This window comes from Anas platyrhynchos, chromosome 3 (genome assembly GCF_047663525.1).
Source record: "Anas platyrhynchos isolate ZD024472 breed Pekin duck chromosome 3, IASCAAS_PekinDuck_T2T, whole genome shotgun sequence".
In the NCBI taxonomy this organism is placed as follows: Eukaryota; Metazoa; Chordata; class Aves; order Anseriformes; family Anatidae; genus Anas; species Anas platyrhynchos.
Genome location: NC_092589.1, coordinates 74,060,101 through 74,082,900, shown reverse-complemented (window position 1 = coordinate 74,082,900; position 22,800 = coordinate 74,060,101). Strand labels below are relative to the sequence as shown.

Here is a 22,800-nt window from a genome sequence, read left to right as displayed (position 1 = left end):
GCACTGCAAAGTGCTCAAGATCATCCCGTGCCTGTAGCCCGCTTGTCTGGCCAGCCCACGGCCCCATCTATCTCCCAAAAGTGCCATCGCTGCTCTCCTGCTACAAGTCTTCACCTCGTCAGATGAAAGAGCTCAGCTGACCAACATGACTGCTCCCTGCCTGATTCCAACCAAAAGAAGATGGATACGCTGAAGCAAGGTTGGCTGAAGTAATATGCCTTTGTTTTCAGTAACACTCTTCATGGCCCAGACATGGCTAAGCTGGTGGTACATCCACGGCCTGATGCTCTTCTTGCCCACTGTGGTTCTGGCAGCTGTACAGCCATCACTGCAGGTAGCTACTGTGTCTCTAACGCATGTGATTAGAGCTTCGACTGAGTTCTTAATTTATCTTGCTGCATATGTGCAAGACGTATGCATGTAAGACGTATGAGGAGCGGCTGAGATCACTGGGCCTGTCCAGCCTGGAGAAGAGGAGGCTGAGGGGAGACCTCATCACGGTCTACAGCTTCCTTGTGAGGGGGAGTGGAGGGGCAGGCAGTGATCTCTTCTCTTCAGTGACCAGTGACAGGACCTGAAGGAATGGTGTCAAACTGTGGCAGGGGAGGTTCAGGCTGGACATCAGGAAAGGTTCTTCACTGAGAGGGTTGTCGCGCACTGGAACAGTCCCCAGGGACATAGACATGGCGCCAAGCCTGCTGTAGTTTAAGAAGCGTTTGGACTGTGCTCTTAGTCACATGGCCTGAATTTTTGGGTAAACCTGTATGGAGCCAGGAGTTGGACTTGATGATCCTTGTGAGTCCCTTCCAACTCAGGATATTCTGTGATTCAGTGATTCATACTGCAACACGGCAATAGTAAAACAGAGCTGCAAGCTACATACACAGCAAATACAAGTGTATTCATAACTTCTGCACTCTTCAAGCCATCTCACATACTGAACATTAAGGTACAGGTCTCTGAGGCAAACTAGGCACGTGAGGAAGCATCACTAGAAATGAAATCCACCTCAGTGTATTTTAAGGTACATATTCACATACGCACACTGCTGATCATTGCTACACTGTGAAAACTTGCTATTTTAAGACCTGCAGAGGTTATGAGAACTCTAAATTGTCAATTTTTTGGACATATTAAGATACAGTCATAAAAAATGAAACTCAAGTTTTGCTTCAACATCCTGCCCAAGCAATATTACTTCAAGAAGTAACTCTAAAGATTTCCTTACATATTCTACTAAAAACAAAAATACCTGCATAGAATTTGATCAATATCTATTACAGCTTTTGCCACACCAGAAATTAAATCAATAACACAGTACATCCATTAATTGCTCTTGAAGAAATTCATAATTCTTCGTTGTGAAACACTGACAGCCACTGTCTTTGCCCACCCGGACTCTGTAGTACATGCACATGATTTTCAGTGGGGAAGACTGCAGTATGTTCCTACGTCCTCAGAGCAAAACTGATGTTTAAGCTATCAAAAGGTAAAGACTAAAGAAGAAGGGACCTCATGTAAACATGGGATGAAGCATTTTGTACAAATCTTTGGGCAATTATAGCTTGGAAATGAGAGATTTAACGTTCACATATTAATGATGTTGACATCGTAATACATTCCTCTAACCGAACCCTGACTAGAAGGCTCTGCAAGTGTTTAGAAAACCCACAGTAAGACATATTTGCAGCTTCTGGTAATGACACCTGACGCTATCTTATTAAGCACTCATGGAAACTAGCCCCTCTTTGAGCATTTCTAGAAATGTCCAGAGTTCACAGGTGTCATAATAGCATTACTGCTACAACTCACTAGGACTACAGTTAATTCTCTTCCTCTTAAAAGGTATGAGAAAATCACCACATTTTCTACAGTCACACATTAATATAACCAAACTTGCTGGGTATGTAAAACTACTGAAATTCTTACCTCAGATGATTTTGAGTTTTCATAGTATATACCTTGAACTAAGTCACCAATAGCACTTGATATGAGTTCCACAACCTGTAAAAGAAAACAAAGAAAAGTCAACTTACATCTTTATTAGTAAATTTGGTGATTATTAAAGAAAGCTACTGCCAGATTTCCTGAGAGATAAATAGTTCACAACTTGCCTTGTAGAAAGCTAGATGTGAAGGACTGTAGGATTTATGAGGATATATTCTGCACAAGCATGATCCTGTCCCCCTACTAAAACCTCTGCTACAGTAATTCTTCTATCAAACTTTTAAGGTTAAAAACAAAATTTTAATTTATATTACGTGTGAACTATGGAGTGTATTCTCACAAGGACATTCACAGAACTAATAAATCCCAGCTCATGAATAAGAGACAGTACCTCATCTGGGCTTTCTTTTGTTTTGTTTTTTTCCCCTGCCAAGTAAATACTTCACAATACCTCTCATTGGGAGCTGTTAAAATTCTAATCTTCATGGCTAATACAGAAAAGTCAGAATCCATAGAAAGGTAACCTTTCAAATGTGATCATTTGGTATTCGGGTGTCCTGGGAATGCTCTGTGGATGTATTTAGTACATGGCCTGAGGCTCAGCTGTACCACATACACTGGAAGCCTGCAACACGGGAATGTTTAAATCAGATTTATCAATCTGTATTATCTTCAGGGTTCAGACTTTTTATTTTATTCAAGTGAAGCCTAAAAATCTGAACTTGATCCAGAATGTAAAACAAGCATTCCCTGGTCTCCCTGGAACTACTGTACAATTTAGAGTCATGCACATGAACTGTCTTAATTGGAACAAAATACACAGATTTACTGTAAAATTAAATGCAGGCATTTCAAATAAGCACACCTTAAGGCTACCCCCGTAGTTGCTCGCAAAGTTTTAATTTCTTGAATGCTTGATTTCCCATGCATATGATTCTATATCTGATTCCCCTTTTTGTTTCCTAAATTCAGCCTAGTTCTTATTGAATTAAAAGATTTAATTTCAATTTTTATCATTCTTGTAACTGAAGACAAGAAGCCAAATGATAAAACCCCTAACAGAAAGATGTTTTAACATTTAGGCAGACTTTATTTGATAATAAAAGCACATTTGTATGCTAGTTTTGAGTACTACCAGAAAGACTGTTGTGTTTTGTTTTTTTTTTCGAACACTAGTTCATATACATATTCATACACACAGAGCAAGCGCTAACTTTAGAAATGCTGCTGATTAAAAGTCATGTTTTTTCTTGCAATGCATATGGGTTAATTTGCAAGACCTATAAAAACAGCCTGAAAAAAATCACATTGCCCTTTAGGAAACTAGATACCTAAGAAATATTGTAGCAATATGATCTGCAGAGGAACTGAAAGGACAATGATCCTACAGTGTTACCAGATGTGTTGAGTTATTTAAGTGGGTAACAGAGAAAATTAGGGTTGTTTTTTTTTTTTTCCTTTCTTTCTTTCTTTTTTTTTTAAAGGTATCAGATAAGCCCTATTCCCAAATCCAGGAGGATTGAGTATCGCCAATAGGTCTATGAAAGTCTGTAACTAAATGCCCAGGATCAGATTGTATTACAGTTTATACAAGCAACATCCCAAGATTCTTCTGATGGCTAGGACACATAATACAGATCAATCACTCACTAAAAAATGTTATGGTTTGTGAAACAGTCTGAGCTCAGAGACCTACACTGGTAATACGAAGAGGAATTTACAAAGACACTGAGTCCTACTCTAAATGTCAAAGTGATAGCATGAACTTTTAACAATGCATCTGGCTCTGGATAACTAGACCTTTTCCTCTCTCTCCTGAAACTCTAGACTGAGCAGGACCCTGTTTTGGGGTTTCTTTTTTCCATCTCTCCTCTCTCTTTTTAGTGCAACCCTACTCTCAAAGGCAATCTTAACTGACTTTAAAACAATCTCAGTGAAAACATTTGTGAACAATTGTACCTTTTCCTCTCATAGTTTATAAAACATCTTCAGAGAATTACACATCCACTGCTTTGAAGAATCCATATAATAAACACCATTAGGCCTTCAGCAACGTATTGAGCACTAAATGTTAGCGTAAATTTAATATTAGCATTACCTCTCTTCTTTCCAAATCTTTCTTTCTCTCTCTCTCTCTCCAAAATTATTTTTCTAAGGTAAATGCAAGGCCATACAGATCATTAACAGGACTGAAATTCCAGTTTCACGAGCACTGTGGGATGCTTGCATGAGGCTCTGGTACTTCATCACCCCTTAATTTGATGTATTATCTGATCTAGCATCTGCTACATGACATCAGTGGCCTGGGGTCCTGGGTGCTGAGGACAGCTATGAAAAATGAGGAAACCAGGTATTTTTCCTCTGTGTCCCAAACTGACACAGAGGAAGGAAGATTATTACCATTTCAGTAGTAACCACGCAGTCAATGATACACTGACTAGCTCTTCTGCAACACTTTTCAGCACAAAATTTGAAAGCAATCAACATCCACTGTAAAATTTATTTCCTCCTGTTTTCTGTAAGGGAAAACAAGCAACGGGGAATTGATTTTTCCCAAAGCCAAGCAGCATGACAACGGAAGAGAAGAAAACAGACATGTCCAGGACATTTCTCTTCTCATCATGCCTTTGTCTGACCAGTGCTCTGCTCCACTCACTGACATTTCTGAGAAGCAAGTTTGAAGATCAGTAGACAGATGAAAATTACATGCTCCAAACTGCTTTCCCTCTGATCTCATTTGAAGGTTGAGCCCCATTTTGAACAAGTTCAAAGACTGGGAAAGAGAAGAAGGAACTGCCAAAGCTAGTGCTTCAAAACAGCAGGATCTCAGGAGACCAGAGGCAGCCTACTCAATCTCTCACCTCACTATTTTTCACTCCTTTACACGTTTTTGATTTTGGTCCCTTTTAGGTACTAGGGACGACCAGGAGTAGCTTTGTATTGATAGAAAACACATTTCCACTCTATTTTTTTGTTTCCCACTCTGCATCAGCATCTTCCCCTGGCACCAGAAGTGCCAGGAGGCCTAGGAGCAGCCCAGGGGTTGGCCTGGGCCTTGCTGGCGGCAAGGCAAAGCCCATGCAGATCATTCCACACCCTTAAAACACATCTTCTGTCAGAGCTTTTTTCTTCTAAGTGGGTATTACTTCAACCCATTCTGCAGAGATGTGATCTCCCTTGTTTTCAAAAGGGGGGAAGGCCACCAATTCACAGGGAAAAGAGACGTACTGCTGAAGTTGATATATTCCCTACTAAATAGACAGACGAAGTATATGACATTAGGTGAATTCTGGACACAAGCAAGTGATGCCTGATTACACAGCAAGGTAGAGGTCATGTTTTAACTTTTTTGGCTGATGCAAATATGAAATAGGCTCAAAATCTGTACTGTTTCAATGACAGAAAGAGCTCTGCAGGTTTGATGATCATAGGTTCAGTGAAACTTATTTTGCCCTTTTCTGGCATGGTAATTTATTTATCAAAAATGGGCAGCTGTAGCCCTTCAAGGTTCTTTAAACCTACCTTGGGTCCACTTTCTCAATCTCGGAATTTTGAAATGTTAATTGAAAAAATATAAAGTGGTTGTTATTTTCTCAGCGCTTCAGAAAAATACTTGGGACAGTCGAAAAGCTACACATTGAATTTTCTCCCTCTCTTTCCTGAATTAAGAATAAACCTTTTAGATCGGTGACTCAAGACCAAACCTATAAGGTAATTCAGGATTCACAATTCTCAAATTATTCTGTATACAAAATAGGCTAGAAAAGCGCAAAGCATTCATTGCCACATGTGAAGCAGCCTGGCTCTTGCTTGCAGTTTACCAACCAGGGAAATCCAGCTCCGTCTATAAAAAACAGCCATGTATTGTAATTCAAGTGAAATTAAAAAAACTAGTATGACTGCAGGGAAATCAAAGAATATAAGACATTTTGGTAGGACAAGAACACTTTCTTCAGAAGTTAGAAGATGAGACTCAAAATCCTTCAAGCATAATAAAAAAAAAAAAGGCATCCTGGGCCACAATCATCCTTCACTGGAGTTCTGAACACACTGGATGTAGGAAAGGCATCACTGAGAAATTCAGGCAGTTCTCTTCGAAATTTTTTAATTATAATTATTTTTAAGTTCACTGCAACATAACACTGAAAATATATTTTTCATTTTAGTTTAGAAAAGGAATTAATTTGAGTTCCATTCAATGCGTGTTTTGTTTTTGGTTTTATTCTTTTTAAAATTCAGCAGCTGAACTGGAATCGATTACACAGACCACTCTACTTAGGAGAAGTAGTATGGTGTCTCTCGAGACTCAAGTGGATATTTTCAAGGGGAATGTCAGGGAAAGGATTAAGCTTTTGTGGGGAGACAGGAAACGCAATAGGAAGAGCACAACAATAGATGTGTCTTTGCTCCTCATTATTCCTGCTTTCTATTTAACAAACTTCCTTGGCTTTGCTAAATTCCTTTCAAGAAGAGCCACAAGTAATTCTCTTCTTTCTTAGTCTGTCTCTGCACTGCTGATCTTGAAATGATTTCTTGCCTCAGACATCTGCTGTGACAGACCCTATCCCTTGCTGCTGGTGCACAGACCTTAAAACGTAGCAAGATTTCACCATACTAGTAAATAAGAAAATTAGATAGTTAAGAAACATTAAATATAAACATAAAAGTTCCTTCACCTTACATTTGACCGTGTTTTTTCCTCCCCAAACTGTTAGTTTTTAGAAATATTCCACACAGAAAAATTCAATTAAAAGTTCTTAAAATCAAATCCTGAATTTGTTATAGACACATTGTAACTCTAAGAAGCTACAAATGAAACTCAGTAAACAGCTGAAATTGGATTTTGATTGTTTAATAATATCTATAAAAGAGAACAAAAACTAAGGAATGCCAAGAATACTGGAATTTAATTTTCTTTCCTGGTAATCTCCTGAAATGTTAGTCATACACATAAATAAGTGTGCCAGCTAACAGAATCTTTATTTTATGTTATTGTAGCCTATTGGATTTAATATTTAAAATAATCCTGAGGTGGTTTTGTGTGTTTTGTTTTTTTTTTTATTTTATTTTATTTGCTTTTTTTTGGTGTGTGTGTGGGGGGGGGGGGAGCGATTTTTGTTTTCTAAATCTGTCCCTCTCTTAGTTAATGCAAAGAAAAAAACTCCTCATGGTGATTTACTTTCTAGCAAGCTTTAAATGCTCTCGGAAAACAAATTTGTAGTTTTCTTCACTCTATGAATTCTGAAGGCAGCCAAACACAAGTAATGTAAACAACGTAAACATTCCCTGAGCCTACAACTTGATAAAAAGGTACTTCCCTGGCCATAAGAAAAAAACAGCAAACCAACCAACCAACCAAAAAAAAAATCATTAATTTGATGATTTTGAGTATCAATTTGAACAGTGTTAGTATTTTTCTATGTACTGGCTAATGGCTAGCCTTTCTCAAGGATTTAGAGTCCTTGGAAGAGGTTCACACTACTACAAAGACTTTTAGTGCATAATTCAGTCATTTTCCCTAATGATAACAAATCCAACAGAAGAAATATTGTTATCCCTCCCCTACCTCCACATGGTTTCTTAGACAGTATATTAATATCTTTGCAAATCCAACGCAGCAGGTCTTTGCACTGAAACGCTCAGGCAGCTATTGATGAGTGATGCATGTTAGAGAGCGTGCGATTTCTTCAACTTGACCTTTTTGGATGGGGTAACTATTTCATTGCATGTCTTACGTATGAAACAGTGAACAAAGAAGGTACTGTGACTACAGGGCGCTGTAGCTATAAAACCCTCCTCATCAATAAATGATGCAAGAGAGCATGGCTGTGAAATGCTTTCCAGTCATGCTGGTGCAGACAACCATTAAACTGGGCTGTGTTCACAAATGAATTGTGGATTAAACTGAGTAAAGAAAAAAAAAAATCCGATCGGCTTTGAGTTGACAGAAATGATTAGCTGCAAGTGGCATCAACTATTTTGCATAGACTGTGTCTGAATAAACGTGAATCAGAAGTAATATCGTTTAGCATCTGACAGATGGAATCAACTAAAGCAAGCTGCAGATGTTTGTTAAACTAGCAAATCAACAGCCTGTTCTGATGCAGCAGGAGCAGCAATCTAGACCCAAAATGAAATGGTGCTGAATTTCAAAATGCTATTATTAACCAGCAGTCCCAGTCAATCCATATTGCTAGCCAACAGGAACATTTCGTGTAAAAATACAATTCATCTACAAAATTGCAATCATATTATGTACATTACTACATTATTGCAATGAAGCCACTACAGATGACACTATAACTAAAAATTTGACCCTAGGAAAATTTGTTTTAGACTAACTTCATTGCAGTGCAAAAAGAGGGGAGGATACATAAGCTATCACACTACTTAAAAGACACACATTTTAATCTTTCCTAGTAGTACGCTGTATAAAAACACCTGCTGGAAGGGAACGACGAAGAGGGAGCCAAATTCTTCTCAGCAGTGCCCACTGACAGGATGAGGCAATGGGCACAACCTAAAACACGTGAAATTCCATCTGGACACGTGGAAACACTTTACTGTGAGGGCAGTCAAACGTTGGAAGAGGTTGCCCAAAGGGGCTGTGAAGTCTCCATCTGGAGACATCCAAACCCCACCTGGACGTGGTTCTGGGCAGCATGCTCTAGGTAACTGCCTGAACAGGGGGTTTGGTCTGGATGACCTCCAGAGGGTCCCTTCCAACCTCAACCACCCTGTGGTGGCAGCAGCTGTCTGAGGAGGACCACAGTGGCTTTTGCATACATGCAACAATGGTAACAGTAAGACTTTTCTCTTTAAAAACAGAAAACCAACTCTACAAAGCAGATGCCAAATACCCTCTTAGGGAAGGGTTAATTTTAGTGTATGCCACAGGAAGAGATTTTTCTTCTATGGGTAGCTCAGTTCTTGGGAGACTAAGAAAGGGCATCCAAATTTTAGATTATTATCTGCATTGCTAACAGTTTTTAATTGCAACTGAATCATCACAAAAATATATTTTTACTTTATAAGAGCGTATTATTTACAGAAGTTGCACTTCAGGTGGAAAGACTACTACATACTGTCACTTTCAGTTCTGCAAAAGCATTTACTAACTATGTTGTCAAAAAAACCCCATGAAAGTTCACCGCTAGAACCAAAGATGCCCTAAGATCCCATCCAACCAAGGACGAGTGTCAGTAAGTGTTAAGTCCTCACTCAAAAAAGGCCATTTGAGGTAAGATTGGCAAGACAGTTTTCACTACAAACAGATTTGATTGCTTTGTATCCTACCACGTACTCTCCAATTATGTTTAAGAAACAGGCTTTAAATAAAGCCAAGAAAACAGAAGTTGCGATCTTCCTCTGCTCGAGGTACAAAACGAATGAAGTTGGTATGCAAATATCACTCACTGAGGATACCACCTTCCGCAATGTTATGAAAATCTACTTTCATTTCTTTATTTGTACAAGAGCTGAAGCTTTTTAGCAATGAACTCCCCCACGATGATCATTCATTGCTGAGGAAAAAAAAGAGCTGTAGTGAACACCCATGCTTTGAGAAACCTGAACAGTGATAATACTATTTTGGGGCCAGTTCTCTTCAACATTTTTATAAACGATTTGGATACGAGACTTGAATGCATACTAAGTAAGTTTGCAGATGATACTAAATTAGGGGGAGCTGTTGAATCCCTCGAGGGCAGAGAGGCCTTGCAGAGAGATTCTGACAAAGTAGAAGGCTGGGCAATCACCAACCACATGAAGTTTAACAAGAGCAAGTGCCAGATTCTGCACCTGGGAGGAGGGAACCCTTGCAGTGTATTTTTAGGAAAGAGCTTCAATCTTAGACTTGATGATTCACAGTGATATCTGCCGACTACGTACTTTGATACTGGTCTCAATCTCAGCCATGCAGCGGTCATTCTGCTGCAAGACACTGGTTATAAGTCATACCTGGCAATAAGGGAAGCAGGAGAAATCTCTCTCTCTCTCTTTTTTTAAATATACATTTTCACGCAGAAGTGGGAGGACAGAAAACAGACTGAAGTCCAAACATAACGTTTTCCAGCAGTACTGTGGCCAAAAACTACAGAAAAATAAACTCTTTCAATTCAGGTGTATTTTATTGGACCAATACTAACTCCATTGGAGTCTAGCTCCGGGAAAGTTTAACATATATATTAGCTTTAAAAATCAGTTCAGGTGCAAAACATTACTAAGGTTAAAAAAAATAAAAATTAAAAAAAAACAGACCGATGTGTGGAATGCACTGATTAGGAACCAAAACCAAGCCATGCAGTTGTAATCCCCAATCCAGCGTTCACTGCAACACAACAGAACTCTTTTACAGATCATTAAAAAGGAGACGGTTTCTAACCTATTACTGCAATTACAGATTAATTCTCATTTAACTGAAATTCTAAAAATTAATAAATTAATAAGCTGTGTCACCTAATCCTCTAACTTCTCCAAAAGATTACTTTTCAAACATATAAATACAGCCATTAAGGTAATGAAATTCTACAAGTATTTAGTTATATTACCAGCTCCAGATAGCAAAAATGAAACAAAAAGAAATGTAAAAGATTCAGAAAATGGTATGCTTCATTTGCTCACAGGTTATTTTAGGAGCTATAAATTTACTTCTTGAAAACAAAGGCAAATGATGCACTTGCTAAGGAACTGTTCCACTGAAACGGGCACACAACGGGGCCACGGGGACTGCACAAAGAACTAATTAGGAGATTCACTAGCATCACTCTACAATTTTATCATCATCATCATGAGAGATGTTACATCTAATGATAGTAGAAATCCTAGACAAAAGTTTTGAGGCAGTAGCATGGGAAAAAGTAGACTACCGAGTACCAATTCTAATCAATATTGATCTTTTGTCTCTTAACATACTTTTTTTTTTTTCCATAAGTGTGGAAATACTTTCATCAGCTACTATAAAGAGTGCCTTTTCACTATCAAAAGAACTTCACACTACTGTCAACAAAACTTTCCTATGGAAATATTATTAAAAAACTAGTCTTTGGGTATATTGGGCAGAAAGAAACAATATATGCCCAGTGAATGGACACAAAGTTTGGATGACAATCTATTTTTGTTTTACTTCAACTTAAACTCCAAATTTGCCTCTCAGAAATGGAGGAAAATTGGTAGATTTTGGTGCACTCTAAGAATCTTAAAACAACTAACAGTTTCTTAGTTGACTTACAATAACAATGCATTTCTCAGTACTGAAAACGTCTTTGCATTCTCCAATGAAACGCATGCTAAGCTGGATGCTAATATTGAGATGTTTTAAGACACAGAACTGCTTTCTTAGGGTTGTAAATCTGTAATTTTCCATAGTGTCTGCCTTTGAGACAAGCCTCTTTGGATCTCCAAAATACTACATTGAATAAAAACACCCAGCAATAGAGAAGCTGGCTTACTCCCTATCCAACCAACCATGTTGCCATCAAACAGTGCCTCAGAAGAAAGTACAGTAAGACAGACACGATACCTTACTTCAGGAAAGCTCTTTATCCTATTCTCAAATTTTGAAGCTTGTTTTCCTTTTTCTTTCTCTCAAGAACTCATCTTTTTTATCAGACTTTACAACCTGGGTCTCTTAAAGCAATCTGATCTCCGTTTCTTACCAAATCCACGCTTTGGTGTCACCTAGCTGCTTTGTGAGCTGGTAATTCTGAAGGTACCCATCCCCAGTGGCATGTTGTATTGGGAAGAAAAAGGAGTAGATGAAGTGAGCAGACAAGGAGAGTTTATATATATATATATATGTGTGGCTTTTTATCACAAACTTCTTCTGCATTAATGCTAACTGGGAACAAATGCACTATTGGTTCTCACCCCTTCTCCTTGATTTTCTCCATTCTGCTCTGATCAATACCGCTGCTGAATTTCAGAAGGGAAATTCAGATTATGGATATTTGTGGGTTTTATTATTTTAAAATATCACATAAACATACTCAGCAAATATTTATGGACAACACTTTCCAGTAGAGAAATTCATGAAGAATGAAACGTTGAAACTTTCATTGCTCTGGGAATAACTCCACAGGACCACAACTGATGCTACATAAGCAGAAGCCACAGTTCAAGACAAGCAGATCTCTTCTGAGGCAAAGAGTACGTTCAGACTGCTGCAATAGGAAGATTTCCATGAATAACTTGTTAACATTTATGCTAACACAAGGCCTATTTTGTAAACAACACATTTATGCCTTTAGGAACACATAAACTTAACATAAGGAAATGCATCCACTCTATAAGTACTACATCTGTGCTACTGTTTATTTATAAACAAATAATGCTTAATAAAACAATGCTTTATAATGCGGTCTTCTGGCGGAGCTCTGCACTGACAGACAAGATTCGTGAATTCAATTCCAAGCTTTCAGGCTGCAGACTCGAAGTGCCTCAGTGCAGTTCAATCATTCCAACAAGAGCTCATTGAATTATGGCAGGAAGAAGAGCAGCATTCCAAAAATTTCAGTGGGAACTATGGAGAACACTACTGGCAGTATTTCAATGTGTTTTGAGATAGGCTTGTTTTTACCCAACTCCTCTTTGGGGTTTACTTTCTCTTTTGGATAAATTGTTTTTAATTTTGTTGTGTTTTATTTTTACTACTAAGAGATACACCTCGCTATCAGTTTATGGAGTTGAAAGCAAGCAATGCGTTTAACAGAGTCTGTGGTCAACACATTCCACTAAAATGCATCATTTTGTCCTTCTCAAGTTTTATGTACCATTGCCTTCAGACTGTATGAACACCAAAACTGGTCACAATTACACCGTTAATACTCTGTAGTTTCATATGATACAGATGAAACCAAAGATACAGATGGTCTAGGAAGCTCCAGCTTTAACACTGCAACAAGTTTCTTCCAACTCATCTGTAATATACACTGAAAAAGCAAATTATTTGATAATATCCTGGTCAATAATCACATATCACTTGTGTTAAAATGTCCGTATCACATATCTGGTTGACAGATGATGAAAATGACAAATCAATGCTTGCTACTTTTGCTGCATTCACATTTGAACACCACAAAATTGTTACAAGAAGTGAAGGTAACTTAAGCAGAAATCAGAGACAGAACTAATACTTCCTGCTATCAGAGTCCAAGAAGCACCTTCATGCAAAAAAATCTTGCTATCAGTTTCAACCCCACATCCTTGGCTCCAACTCAGGTCCTCATTGGGCTCAGTTCTGTCCTAAAATCCATGTATTAGCAACACCCAATCTACTACAGGATGAAGCTTTGAAACAAGGTTATATCCATCTTATCTTCAAGTAATAATGTAATTTATCATCGTAATTAGCAGGCCAAGAAAAGCCAACATCAAAAATACAAAGTAGAGAAGAAAAGAGAAAGTTTAAATAAGGTGATTGAGAAGTTAACACAAACGTACAAAAGAATTGGAGATACATGTGAACTGATTAATGTAAGACTTCTCAGTTGTAAAAGTTTCTGAAGGAATTACTGTTAATTTAAAACAGATTTTATCATCTGAATTAAACGGGAGAACTTAGCCATACTCACAAAAATACAGTATACAGCTGCATCTGCCCTTCAGTACTTCGTTTTAAGCCTCAGTCAATACCAACTTTGCAATCATAATTAAAGTCTCATAATTTCACAAAGTAGAAAATGAGAAGGCTTTCTTCCAAATTATCGTGTGTGTTCAAACAACAAATTTTATATGACTTAACGAGAGCACAACAGCATTCATCTTACAGGAGGCTGTCCTGTTGCTGGCTTCCTCATTGACATTTCAAGAAATCCCGAGTCCTTACGCCACACACATTCAAAACAAACTAACCAAAAAAAAAACAACCTCCCAAAAAAACAACCCTCCCCCCCCAAAACATTTCTTTTGCTTCGCATGAATGAGAACTAAGAGCATCATTTAAACAACAACAACAAAAACCAACACAAACCCTGAGCCTTGGATGTTGCTAACATCATTACAGTTATACTCTACAGCACTAGCAAGAAGAGGAAAATGACTACGAATTAACAACAACAATTCCTATATTTAATGTTATTTAAAAATCAAAGTGTTACCTAAGGCAATTACCTTGCAGCCTTTTAATATCTACAGGGAAAAGCCTAAGGGAAAATAATTGACTTTGCTAATTTTACCCTTGGCAATTATAAAATAGCTCTGCATTTCATTACGACTACAGAATTTCACATCTAATTGTCAGCCCCGAGAGAAGCACAGAGATAAATGCATCACACACAAGCTTAGACAAGAGTTTAGCAGCACAATAAAATTATCTTGCTAGCAATGGTTTCAGTTAATGTTAAGAAAAAAAAAAACAACTTAAATTCTAGTCTATACAAGGCATGCCTATCTAGAGGTTATCGTCTGCTGTGGTCAGTACCATGCACAGTGCAATGCTGCTCATTTCATTAGCCGATTTGTTGAGCTACCAAATAAGTGCCAGCAAAAAAGCAGTACTGTGATTTTTACTTTTTTTACATCAAAGAAAACAAAACATTATGAAGGAAAAAAGTCACAGTTATTTCACACTGCTGAAAAACAGATGCCAGATTTGAAAATTCATCATTTACAAAAGAATAAATACAGTATGTTTAAATCATTGCACCTGTCAAGAGATTTCTATAGCTTGTACTTCAATTTTTCTAACTTTGCTAGTAGGGTTAGACATCTGAAAAAGAATAATTCACTAAGTCAATCAGTTCCCATAATGGCATCCCACTTATCGTATGTAGAAGCTATGAAAGTATTTAGATGTCAGAAAAATGAAAAAAAAGTGCTAAAATGTTTTGGCAGAATTTCCCAACATGCAGTATAACGATTGCTTAAAAAAAAATAAAAATGTTTCTTTGCACTTGTGTTTCATTTCACTGTGGGCTTGTTTCCTGGCAAAGGGATTATACTTGCTGCTGCAATACTTAATGATGCACTAAATGCAAAGTAATAAGTGCTACATTTTATACAAACTTTTCTCTTCAGTGAAGACAAGACAAAACAAAACATATGCAGCGTTAAATCCGTTGCCTTGTCTTGAGAGTCTTTATTATGTACCAAAAATAAAAAGGATACAAATCAATAATTATTAAAATCAATTACAACCCATTTTGACTATGGCACAACTCAAATTTTGTACTCCTTAAAACTTTTTTTTTTCTTTTTTAATACCGACTACCAGCTCTCCTGTCTTAACCAAATATTCCAGCAGATTGACACCTAATTTTCCACTTCTTCTGAATCTTAGCTCTGTGCTACAAAATGACACCACTTTTGAGAGCAACTGTCACACTGATGACAGAAAGCAGCATGGAAATACTCAGCTACCATCATGAGGGGCTTTAGCAGAAGAATCTAAAAATTCATTAAGCTCAGGATTAAAAAAATATGATGGTTATTGACAATCATGCACATGATATATGTTTATTTTATGTTAAGATATGGCCATCAATCTCCAAATGTGTGAAGGCACCCCTGCAAAGAACTGTTCTTGGTGCACAAAGCTCTCCAGCCCTACACAGGTATGCTGATGCTACACTAGCCTGCACAGGGATGCCCAGGAATCTTTCCTCACTATGGCAGGTTTTAAGAACAAACCAGACAAACACACATCAAGAATTTGATGTCTCACTTTCAAAGATCATACACAAACATGTTTTGTTCATCATGGAAAATGTTGCCTGTTAAGTTTTGCAGAGCAGCTGGGTTGCAGTTGCCCTTTGGAAGCTGGTACATCCATGTTAATCGGGCAATCCCACACTCACAGATGCCCAAATGCCTAGCAAAATTATTTTATTACAGGTAAAAAGTCACCAGAGTGATGTACAGACAAAGAAAAGAAACCTTTTCCCTCAGAAATTCTCTACGATATAGCCAAGCCTTTCACAAAACACAAGGTAGAACAAAATAAACCAAATGTGTTTTCAGCTGGCAGTCTGCCAGAGGGGTTATACTCCAACCTGTCGTAAGGATGCCACAGCACGTAGCTTAAATTCACCCAGCTAAGCGCTCAGCCAGCACTATCTATGGCTACACTGCTTCAGGACATGCACCGAAGTCCCCAGCACAGTAATCCTCCAGGACAGCGGTCAACGTTCACAACAGCAGCATCCCATCAATCCATCTACAGCTGTAACACAGGCATGCTGATTTTTGAAGGATGCTCCATATACACGCACACACCATAACTAAGCTGATGCTTAAAGGACCTCTGTTTTGGAAGATTTACTAATAGTTACTTGCTTTGGCAGTAAAAGATGTTATTTTATTTTTTTTTTACCTTGGTATTCTGCAACTGAGCAAGGCTTGTGCAAGCATTTGCTAGAAGAAAATCTCCACTCAAAACAGCCATTTTATTCCCAAACTGCATATCCTTCAGTGGGCCATCGCAGGACTTGAGCTCGCCGATATTTACTATGCCACGATGCACCAGAAAGGCAGTGTGGATCAGCTCCGTAATCTCTGCCAGACTTCTTTGACTGAAAGCAAAGAAAAAGTACAATGATTTTTGAAGTTACAAATAGAATATAGCCTCTTAGGTTAAAAATAATAATAATAATAACAATAATAAACAAAAGGCACAGGTCATGCTATATGCTAAGCAGGTAATTTATGAATTATTGTGTAGTTCTTCTATTTACTTCCAGAAGCCAAAATTTGGATGTGTTAAGCACTGGGAAGAAGCTCATCATGCCACTAAGCATTTCCAGGTAAGCTGCTGGCACCCCTGGTTCCCTTTGGAAGAAAGCTGCCTTTTGTTTGAATTCTTTGGCAAAATAAAGCTAAGCAATCAATACGGTCCTCACAGTGTTTTCCTTTTTGTTTTGTCTTTTAGAAGCTTGAGGGACACTGACACGAAGAAAATGCCAGGCAGAAAGCACCGATGGGAACGAACAAAGGATGTATCAGCAGGGGATTCACGAGCAAGCTGATGCGAACACCGTAAGAATGCTGCAGTAAATGACTGCTCAAATTAGAGCTAAACTAATAACAGGATACCTTGCAGTTCAATAATATCAAGGGGGGAGGGTGCAGGGACAGAGGAGAAACAGCTGAGCATTTTAAAACAGTGTGGTAGTGGCATTTCACTAGTTGTTTCAGCCAGAAGACACAATGGTGATCACCCAGCACAAGGGTAGATTTGATTTGATGTGGGTAGCTTTGCAAATCATTTGGAAAAGGGTGAGTTCAGCCCTGTACCCCAGACAGGGACCGTCCTGGGTGGCCCAGCCATTGCTGCTCTGCTCCCACAGGCCGGAGGGTGAGGGCCCGACGGAGCACCCAAGCGGACAGCGAGGGAGCAGAACACCGCAGCGCCCTGCTCGATGCCCACAGGCCCTGCTCTCATGAAGCCTTCAGCACACTCACATTTCCCCTGACCCCAGCAGATCCCTTCATGTCCCGGAGGCCTCACGTACAAACAAGGCCTCAAAGTTTGAGTTAAGTGGCAACCCAGTAGCGCACAGGCACGCTGTGCTCGCTGTGCTTATTCCAAAATGGCCCAGTACCGATGTACCGAGTAATGACTGAAAACCCAACGTTGCTTTAGAAGCTGCCCTTACAGCTCACCAGTTTTGGTTCCCCGTAGCCATCCCCGGCACGGCTCTACCAAAGGGTTAACAAAACCTCGAGCTGGGGAGGAGAAGACTAACAAGACATCCCCATACTCCTGCTGTCGCCGTCAGGGCAGCCCTGGGAGGAAATGTCCCTATCAATTGGGTTTATCAGATGGACGGCTGATCAACATGAAACAGGCTTGCTCCGGGCGGGCTGAGCACAGCTACCTGCTCTGAATAGCAATGAGCGCCCCGCTGCCGCGGCTCCCAGGACATCTGGGGATCCCTGGTGACGAGCACGTAAAGCTGCAGCCAGCTCCGGCGACGGCTCATTTCCCCCAGCCGAAAGCAGACATTAATATCCATCCCCAGGAGATCGGGCCCGCCTCTGTGACCCCCGAGGACGGGAGCCGAACAGCCACTGTCCCCTTTCTTCATGTAATAAGCTTTTAATGAAGGAAATCTAAATCCTCTCTTTGACTTCAGCACCGCTCCTCGTGTAAAGGTTACACAAATGCAGCAGTGCCAATGCGTTGCGAATGCTCGGGATCTGGATGTTTTCATTTCATTTTTTATAATCCGTTTGTTCTCCAAACGATACTCACATTATTTCTGCTAACGAGAGCAAATAATCTGTGTCTAATTCCGATCCTACACACTGCTCTTCCACCCTCTCTCTAGAGCTAACTGGAAACAGAGGACCCAAAGCCACCGCAGAGATCCCAGGCAGGGTATTTCCTCAGTCTCCTCTTTCTCCCCTTCCAAAAATCAACCCATGTGCAGCAATGTCATCCCAAAGAGGTTGGAATAGAGGCCTGGACAGACACTCAGATTTGTTCTTGGCTCTTTTTTCACTCTTTATTTCACGAAAATTTCTAATCACAGACTTTTTTCGCCTATGGTGTGTAGAAGGGATCAGCACCAACATTGCCTCGTTTTTCAGCTCGACTCCTTGTTCATGCAAGCTTAGTACACACCTAACTAACAAAAATTTCTGTAAAACACTCGCTAGAAAGTACCCATTAGGTTATAAGCACCTCCAAATTGGAAATGTAAGCCTGGAAAATACAAAGGAAACACTGATGGTAAGAGTAAATTATTTCTTTTTTTATTTATTTTAAACAAACACCCCTTTAGTGAGGTCATTTGGAACTAGGCTGACTCCGGGACTGTGAAACACCAGTTTGCAGGAAAATACGAGGAAAATACAAATTTTAATTCCATAGATTATTGCCTCTCACCAGAAGAAAATGCAGAAACTTCCTAAATATGCTTCTATTTCAAAAACTGCATTTAATGATTTTGGTTTGCATTAAAATTTCCTATCTGTACACCTGAGAGTCTGCCTCATCGCAGGATTATTGCTGCAGTCGCTATTATTACAAAGATGAGTATCTCTTGCAAACTTTAACACAGAATTTGGAGCCTACACAAAACTAAATGAAGTGGCGAGGGGGACTGGCAAAATATTGAAAGAAAATTTTGTAGAAACAAAATAGATTTTTACAGCAAATTTCTTATGCAACTTGTAAAAATTAATTCTGCAAAGTTCCTTCCTCCCATCCTGAATATAATTTTTGTTGTCTGCGTTATCTTTAAACACTTGCAGCTAGGAAGCATTAGCCAGTACAGTCTCTTTAGGAGTTCTTATGAATGACTTCAGTCCTTAATTTCACAGAATCACAGAATTGTCTAGGTTGGAAGAGATCTCCATGATCACCAAGTCCAACCTCTGACCTAACGCTAACAGTCCCCACTAAACCATATCCCTAAGCTCTACATCTAAACGTCTTTTAAAGACCTCCAGGGATGGTGACTCCACCACTTCTCTGGGCAGCCTGTTCCAGTGTCTAACAACCCTTTCAGTAAAGAAGTTCTTCCTAACATCTAACCTAAAACTCCCCTGGTGCAACTTAAGCCCATTCCCCCTTGTCCTGTCACCAGGCACGTGGGAGAACAGGCCAACCCCCACCTCGCTACAGCCTCCTTTAAGGTACCTAAATTTCATCTCCTACTCTAAAAAGAAAATAGCGTTTTGCAAAACCTGTGATAAAACAGAACCATCAGGCAGCTCAATTGTACTGCTGGGAGCAGAATAGTATTTCAGCTTAAATACTCTGCAATATTTGTGCTGAAGTTCTCAGCAATGAAAACAACTGCTTTGAACAAAGACAATTCAATGGATAGATTAAAAATTCTTTTAATAACTCTCACAATTGAGGCTTTTCATTAAAGACTAACACTACACACCCAAGATTTGAATATGTTGTCTGCAATGGTCTACCCAACAGCTTCCCTTCAATACACATAAGATACATGTGGATGAACAACCTTTAATTATGATTTTTTAAAATAAATGTAATAAACTGGGATAGATACTAGTACATTTTAATGACAACTATAATGGCACATATATGAACCTACGAATCTGGAAACTAAAATAGTTCTTTCAGGGAAAATTACATACTAAAAAGCATTAAAGGAAGAATTAAAATTATGATCTTAACACTGACAATGCACCAAATATTCTTTGCACGACCATGACTCACGTATCTATCATCCAGCAGAAAATATCTACCTACTTTTATCCTTTAAGGTCAGATACTAAGACTTCTGTGATTCCTCCTATCTTGGTCACTAAGCTACTAGAGGAGTCAACTTCCACCTGAGGGATAAATGAGGGCGAAAGCCATCAGTTCTATGAAGTTTATTGAGTATGCTGTTCAGTCGCACTCCTGTGATTGATTCGTTTTCCAACTTGCTGCCTATTTTACCTCTTTCATCTCCTTCTTGAATTCAGCACACCAGTTTCCCTAGGCATTGTGTGTGGGGAGCAGGGGAGGAGAGGGACACCTGAGTCAGGCTCCTGTTCCTTTTTTTGTGGTGTAGGAATTAGGAAAATACGTGGCAGTCTGTTAATTCGCTGATGATTAACTTAGGTCCACTGTAGAACAACCAATTCTTCTTTTGTGAAAAGCATCAGGAAACTTGACCATTTTGCTTCAGTTTCCAACCTACTGCCAGCAACGGGCCCTGGCCACCACTGCTTTCACAGCAACGTAGCTCGGAGCCACCCAGCCTTGGAGCTAGCTGCCTGTGATGAATTACAGGCAGCCTGCATTGGCATTATCACCTGCCAGCAAAATGAAGCCCAAAACTGGTGGATTTGAGAGTCTGAAGGCTCTTTCTGTCTTACTTCTATACTTGGTGTCGGTGTCCAGCAAAGCACATTCAGTTTCAAAAATTAAAATAAAATAATTAAAAGCCAGAGAAGAATAGCACCAGAATCAACATGACAACCTGATGTCTTCTAGGACTTGAGGCTGGGATGCACAAGGGCATCCAGCAAGGACCAGCAAGGAAGAGAACATCGGGAGGAAGCTGGCACAGGAGGAAACACCTAAGCACCATGAGATCTAGAAACTAGAGAAAATCAGTGACAGTGCAACTGGCTGAACAGAACAGGAGCAGACAGGCGGGGCTGACAAGGTAAGAGTCCCAACACCTGCCATAACAACAATTTTTGTCATGCAAGGACTTTTAGAATGAGAAGGATGCAAAGGACACTCTGCAAGGGACAGGTATTAAAAGAACATGAGCACTGCTCAAACCAGATGTGAGATGTGGTGGCGAATCTAGCTATGTTTTCAAAGCCCCATAGCCAAAGATATGAGAAATCTAAATAACTTCTCATCCTATTCCAGTTATTAGAGATTTGACATGTACTAGAAAACACTAAGAAGGGAGATACCAATTAATTTTCTTAGCAACCCTTTCTGCACAGCTAGTCAAGAAAAAGTAGACTCGAGATCTGGAGAAAAGAGATTTCCTGGATTACTCAAGCAACGATGCTAAGAAGTCGGGTAATAAAAATCAGAACTACTCATTTATAAGTGAATTGTCAAATTTATTACAATTTGGCAGTGTTAAAATCACATCCTATAATTCCCAGTTTAAAATCAATGTGGGAAGATTCATGCTTCCAAAATGAATTAAAGCTGTCAAATGCACTATTGTCTTTTTACAAGGCAATTATCAGGACTTAAACTTCTAATAAATAAAAGACAAGTTCAAATTCTCGTTGGTGTCTACTGTACATAATATTAAGAGTTATGGAGATCATAAGTGCAATTATTAAGTCGTATCAAGAGCTAAGATGTTTACTTCCTTGAACAGCTACTTCTCTCCCATGGTAAATAATGATGCAGATATTGCATGAGAATTTACTGATACTCATTCATTTATACCAGCAATATAGTGTAATGTTAATATCTTGAATTTTTTTAATGCAAATTTCCTAGCACAAGAAACATTGCCTTCAACTTGAATTCTTTATTAAAACTTTAATTTGCTACAAAGAGTTTATATCAGAACTAAAAATTTAGATACGAGTGAACACAATCTCAATTCATTTCTTATATGAAAATAATAAAATCAAAGCCTTCGCAGTATAAAAACATTCTTTATAAATAGGATCTATACTATTCAGACATCTAATATAAGTAAGTGATATTTTCAAAGATAAAACAAGCTGAATCTGTTAGATAAATTAAACAGAAAAACACAAAGAGCTTTTGGAAACAATTCAAGAATATTTTGCTATATAACCAAAAGGCCACAATTCCCCAGTCTATGAAAAGCTAAGCTGATTAAAAACAAAATAAAAAGCCAAAAAATCATGGCTTAGACACAGCCAAACCAGCCATAATTCCCTTCCCTCTCTAGCTCAAACAAACTGAAAAACGGATGCAACAAATGCAAATCGGGGAAACGAGGCAAGGAAGGAAATTGATAGAGGAATGAGAAGATGTAAAGATGTACAGGAAGCTAAGCAAAGGCAATTTAAAAAGGATATACTAAAACCCCCCTCTAAGATAAAAGTAATTTTAAGAACTGCATTACTCCATTAAGTAGGGTTGGGCAGAAACATAACACAAAGGGACGGGAGTTTAGGAAGTCTACTATATTCCTAGGCAATATATTTACACAGCCAGATATAAATATCTCCGAGAGCAGCAGTGAATAATAACGCTCATAAACAGCAGTGGTTACGATTTTATAGGCAGTAGGTCCAGAGAAATTGCACTCCGGAGGGAAGGCAAAAAGGAAACGAATGACATCGCTGATAAACAGCAACGAGAATGAATCACCCTCAACACAGAGACAGCTGAGCTGGTTCAATATGCTTTTCTCAAGTGAAAATATGCATTGGAAAAACAAAAGGAATGACAGAAAGCAGACTATACACTTGTAGGACTCAGGGATTGTT

The 22,800-nt window shown here is 38.9% G+C and overlaps 1 protein-coding gene across 1 annotated transcript in view; it reads right to left on the bottom strand.

Moving 5' to 3' along the window:
• PDSS2 (decaprenyl diphosphate synthase subunit 2) overlaps nt 1-22,800 on the bottom strand; it is a 104,573-nt gene that overhangs the window by 25,079 nt on the left and 56,694 nt on the right. The window contains exons 3-4 of the mRNA XM_038177739.2: nt 16,256-16,454; nt 1,930-2,004 (exon numbers count right to left, since the gene is read on the bottom strand). Coding sequence (XP_038033667.1) covers nt 1,930-2,004; nt 16,256-16,454 — 274 coding nt within the window. The remainder of the gene's footprint in view (nt 1-1,929; nt 2,005-16,255; nt 16,455-22,800) is intronic.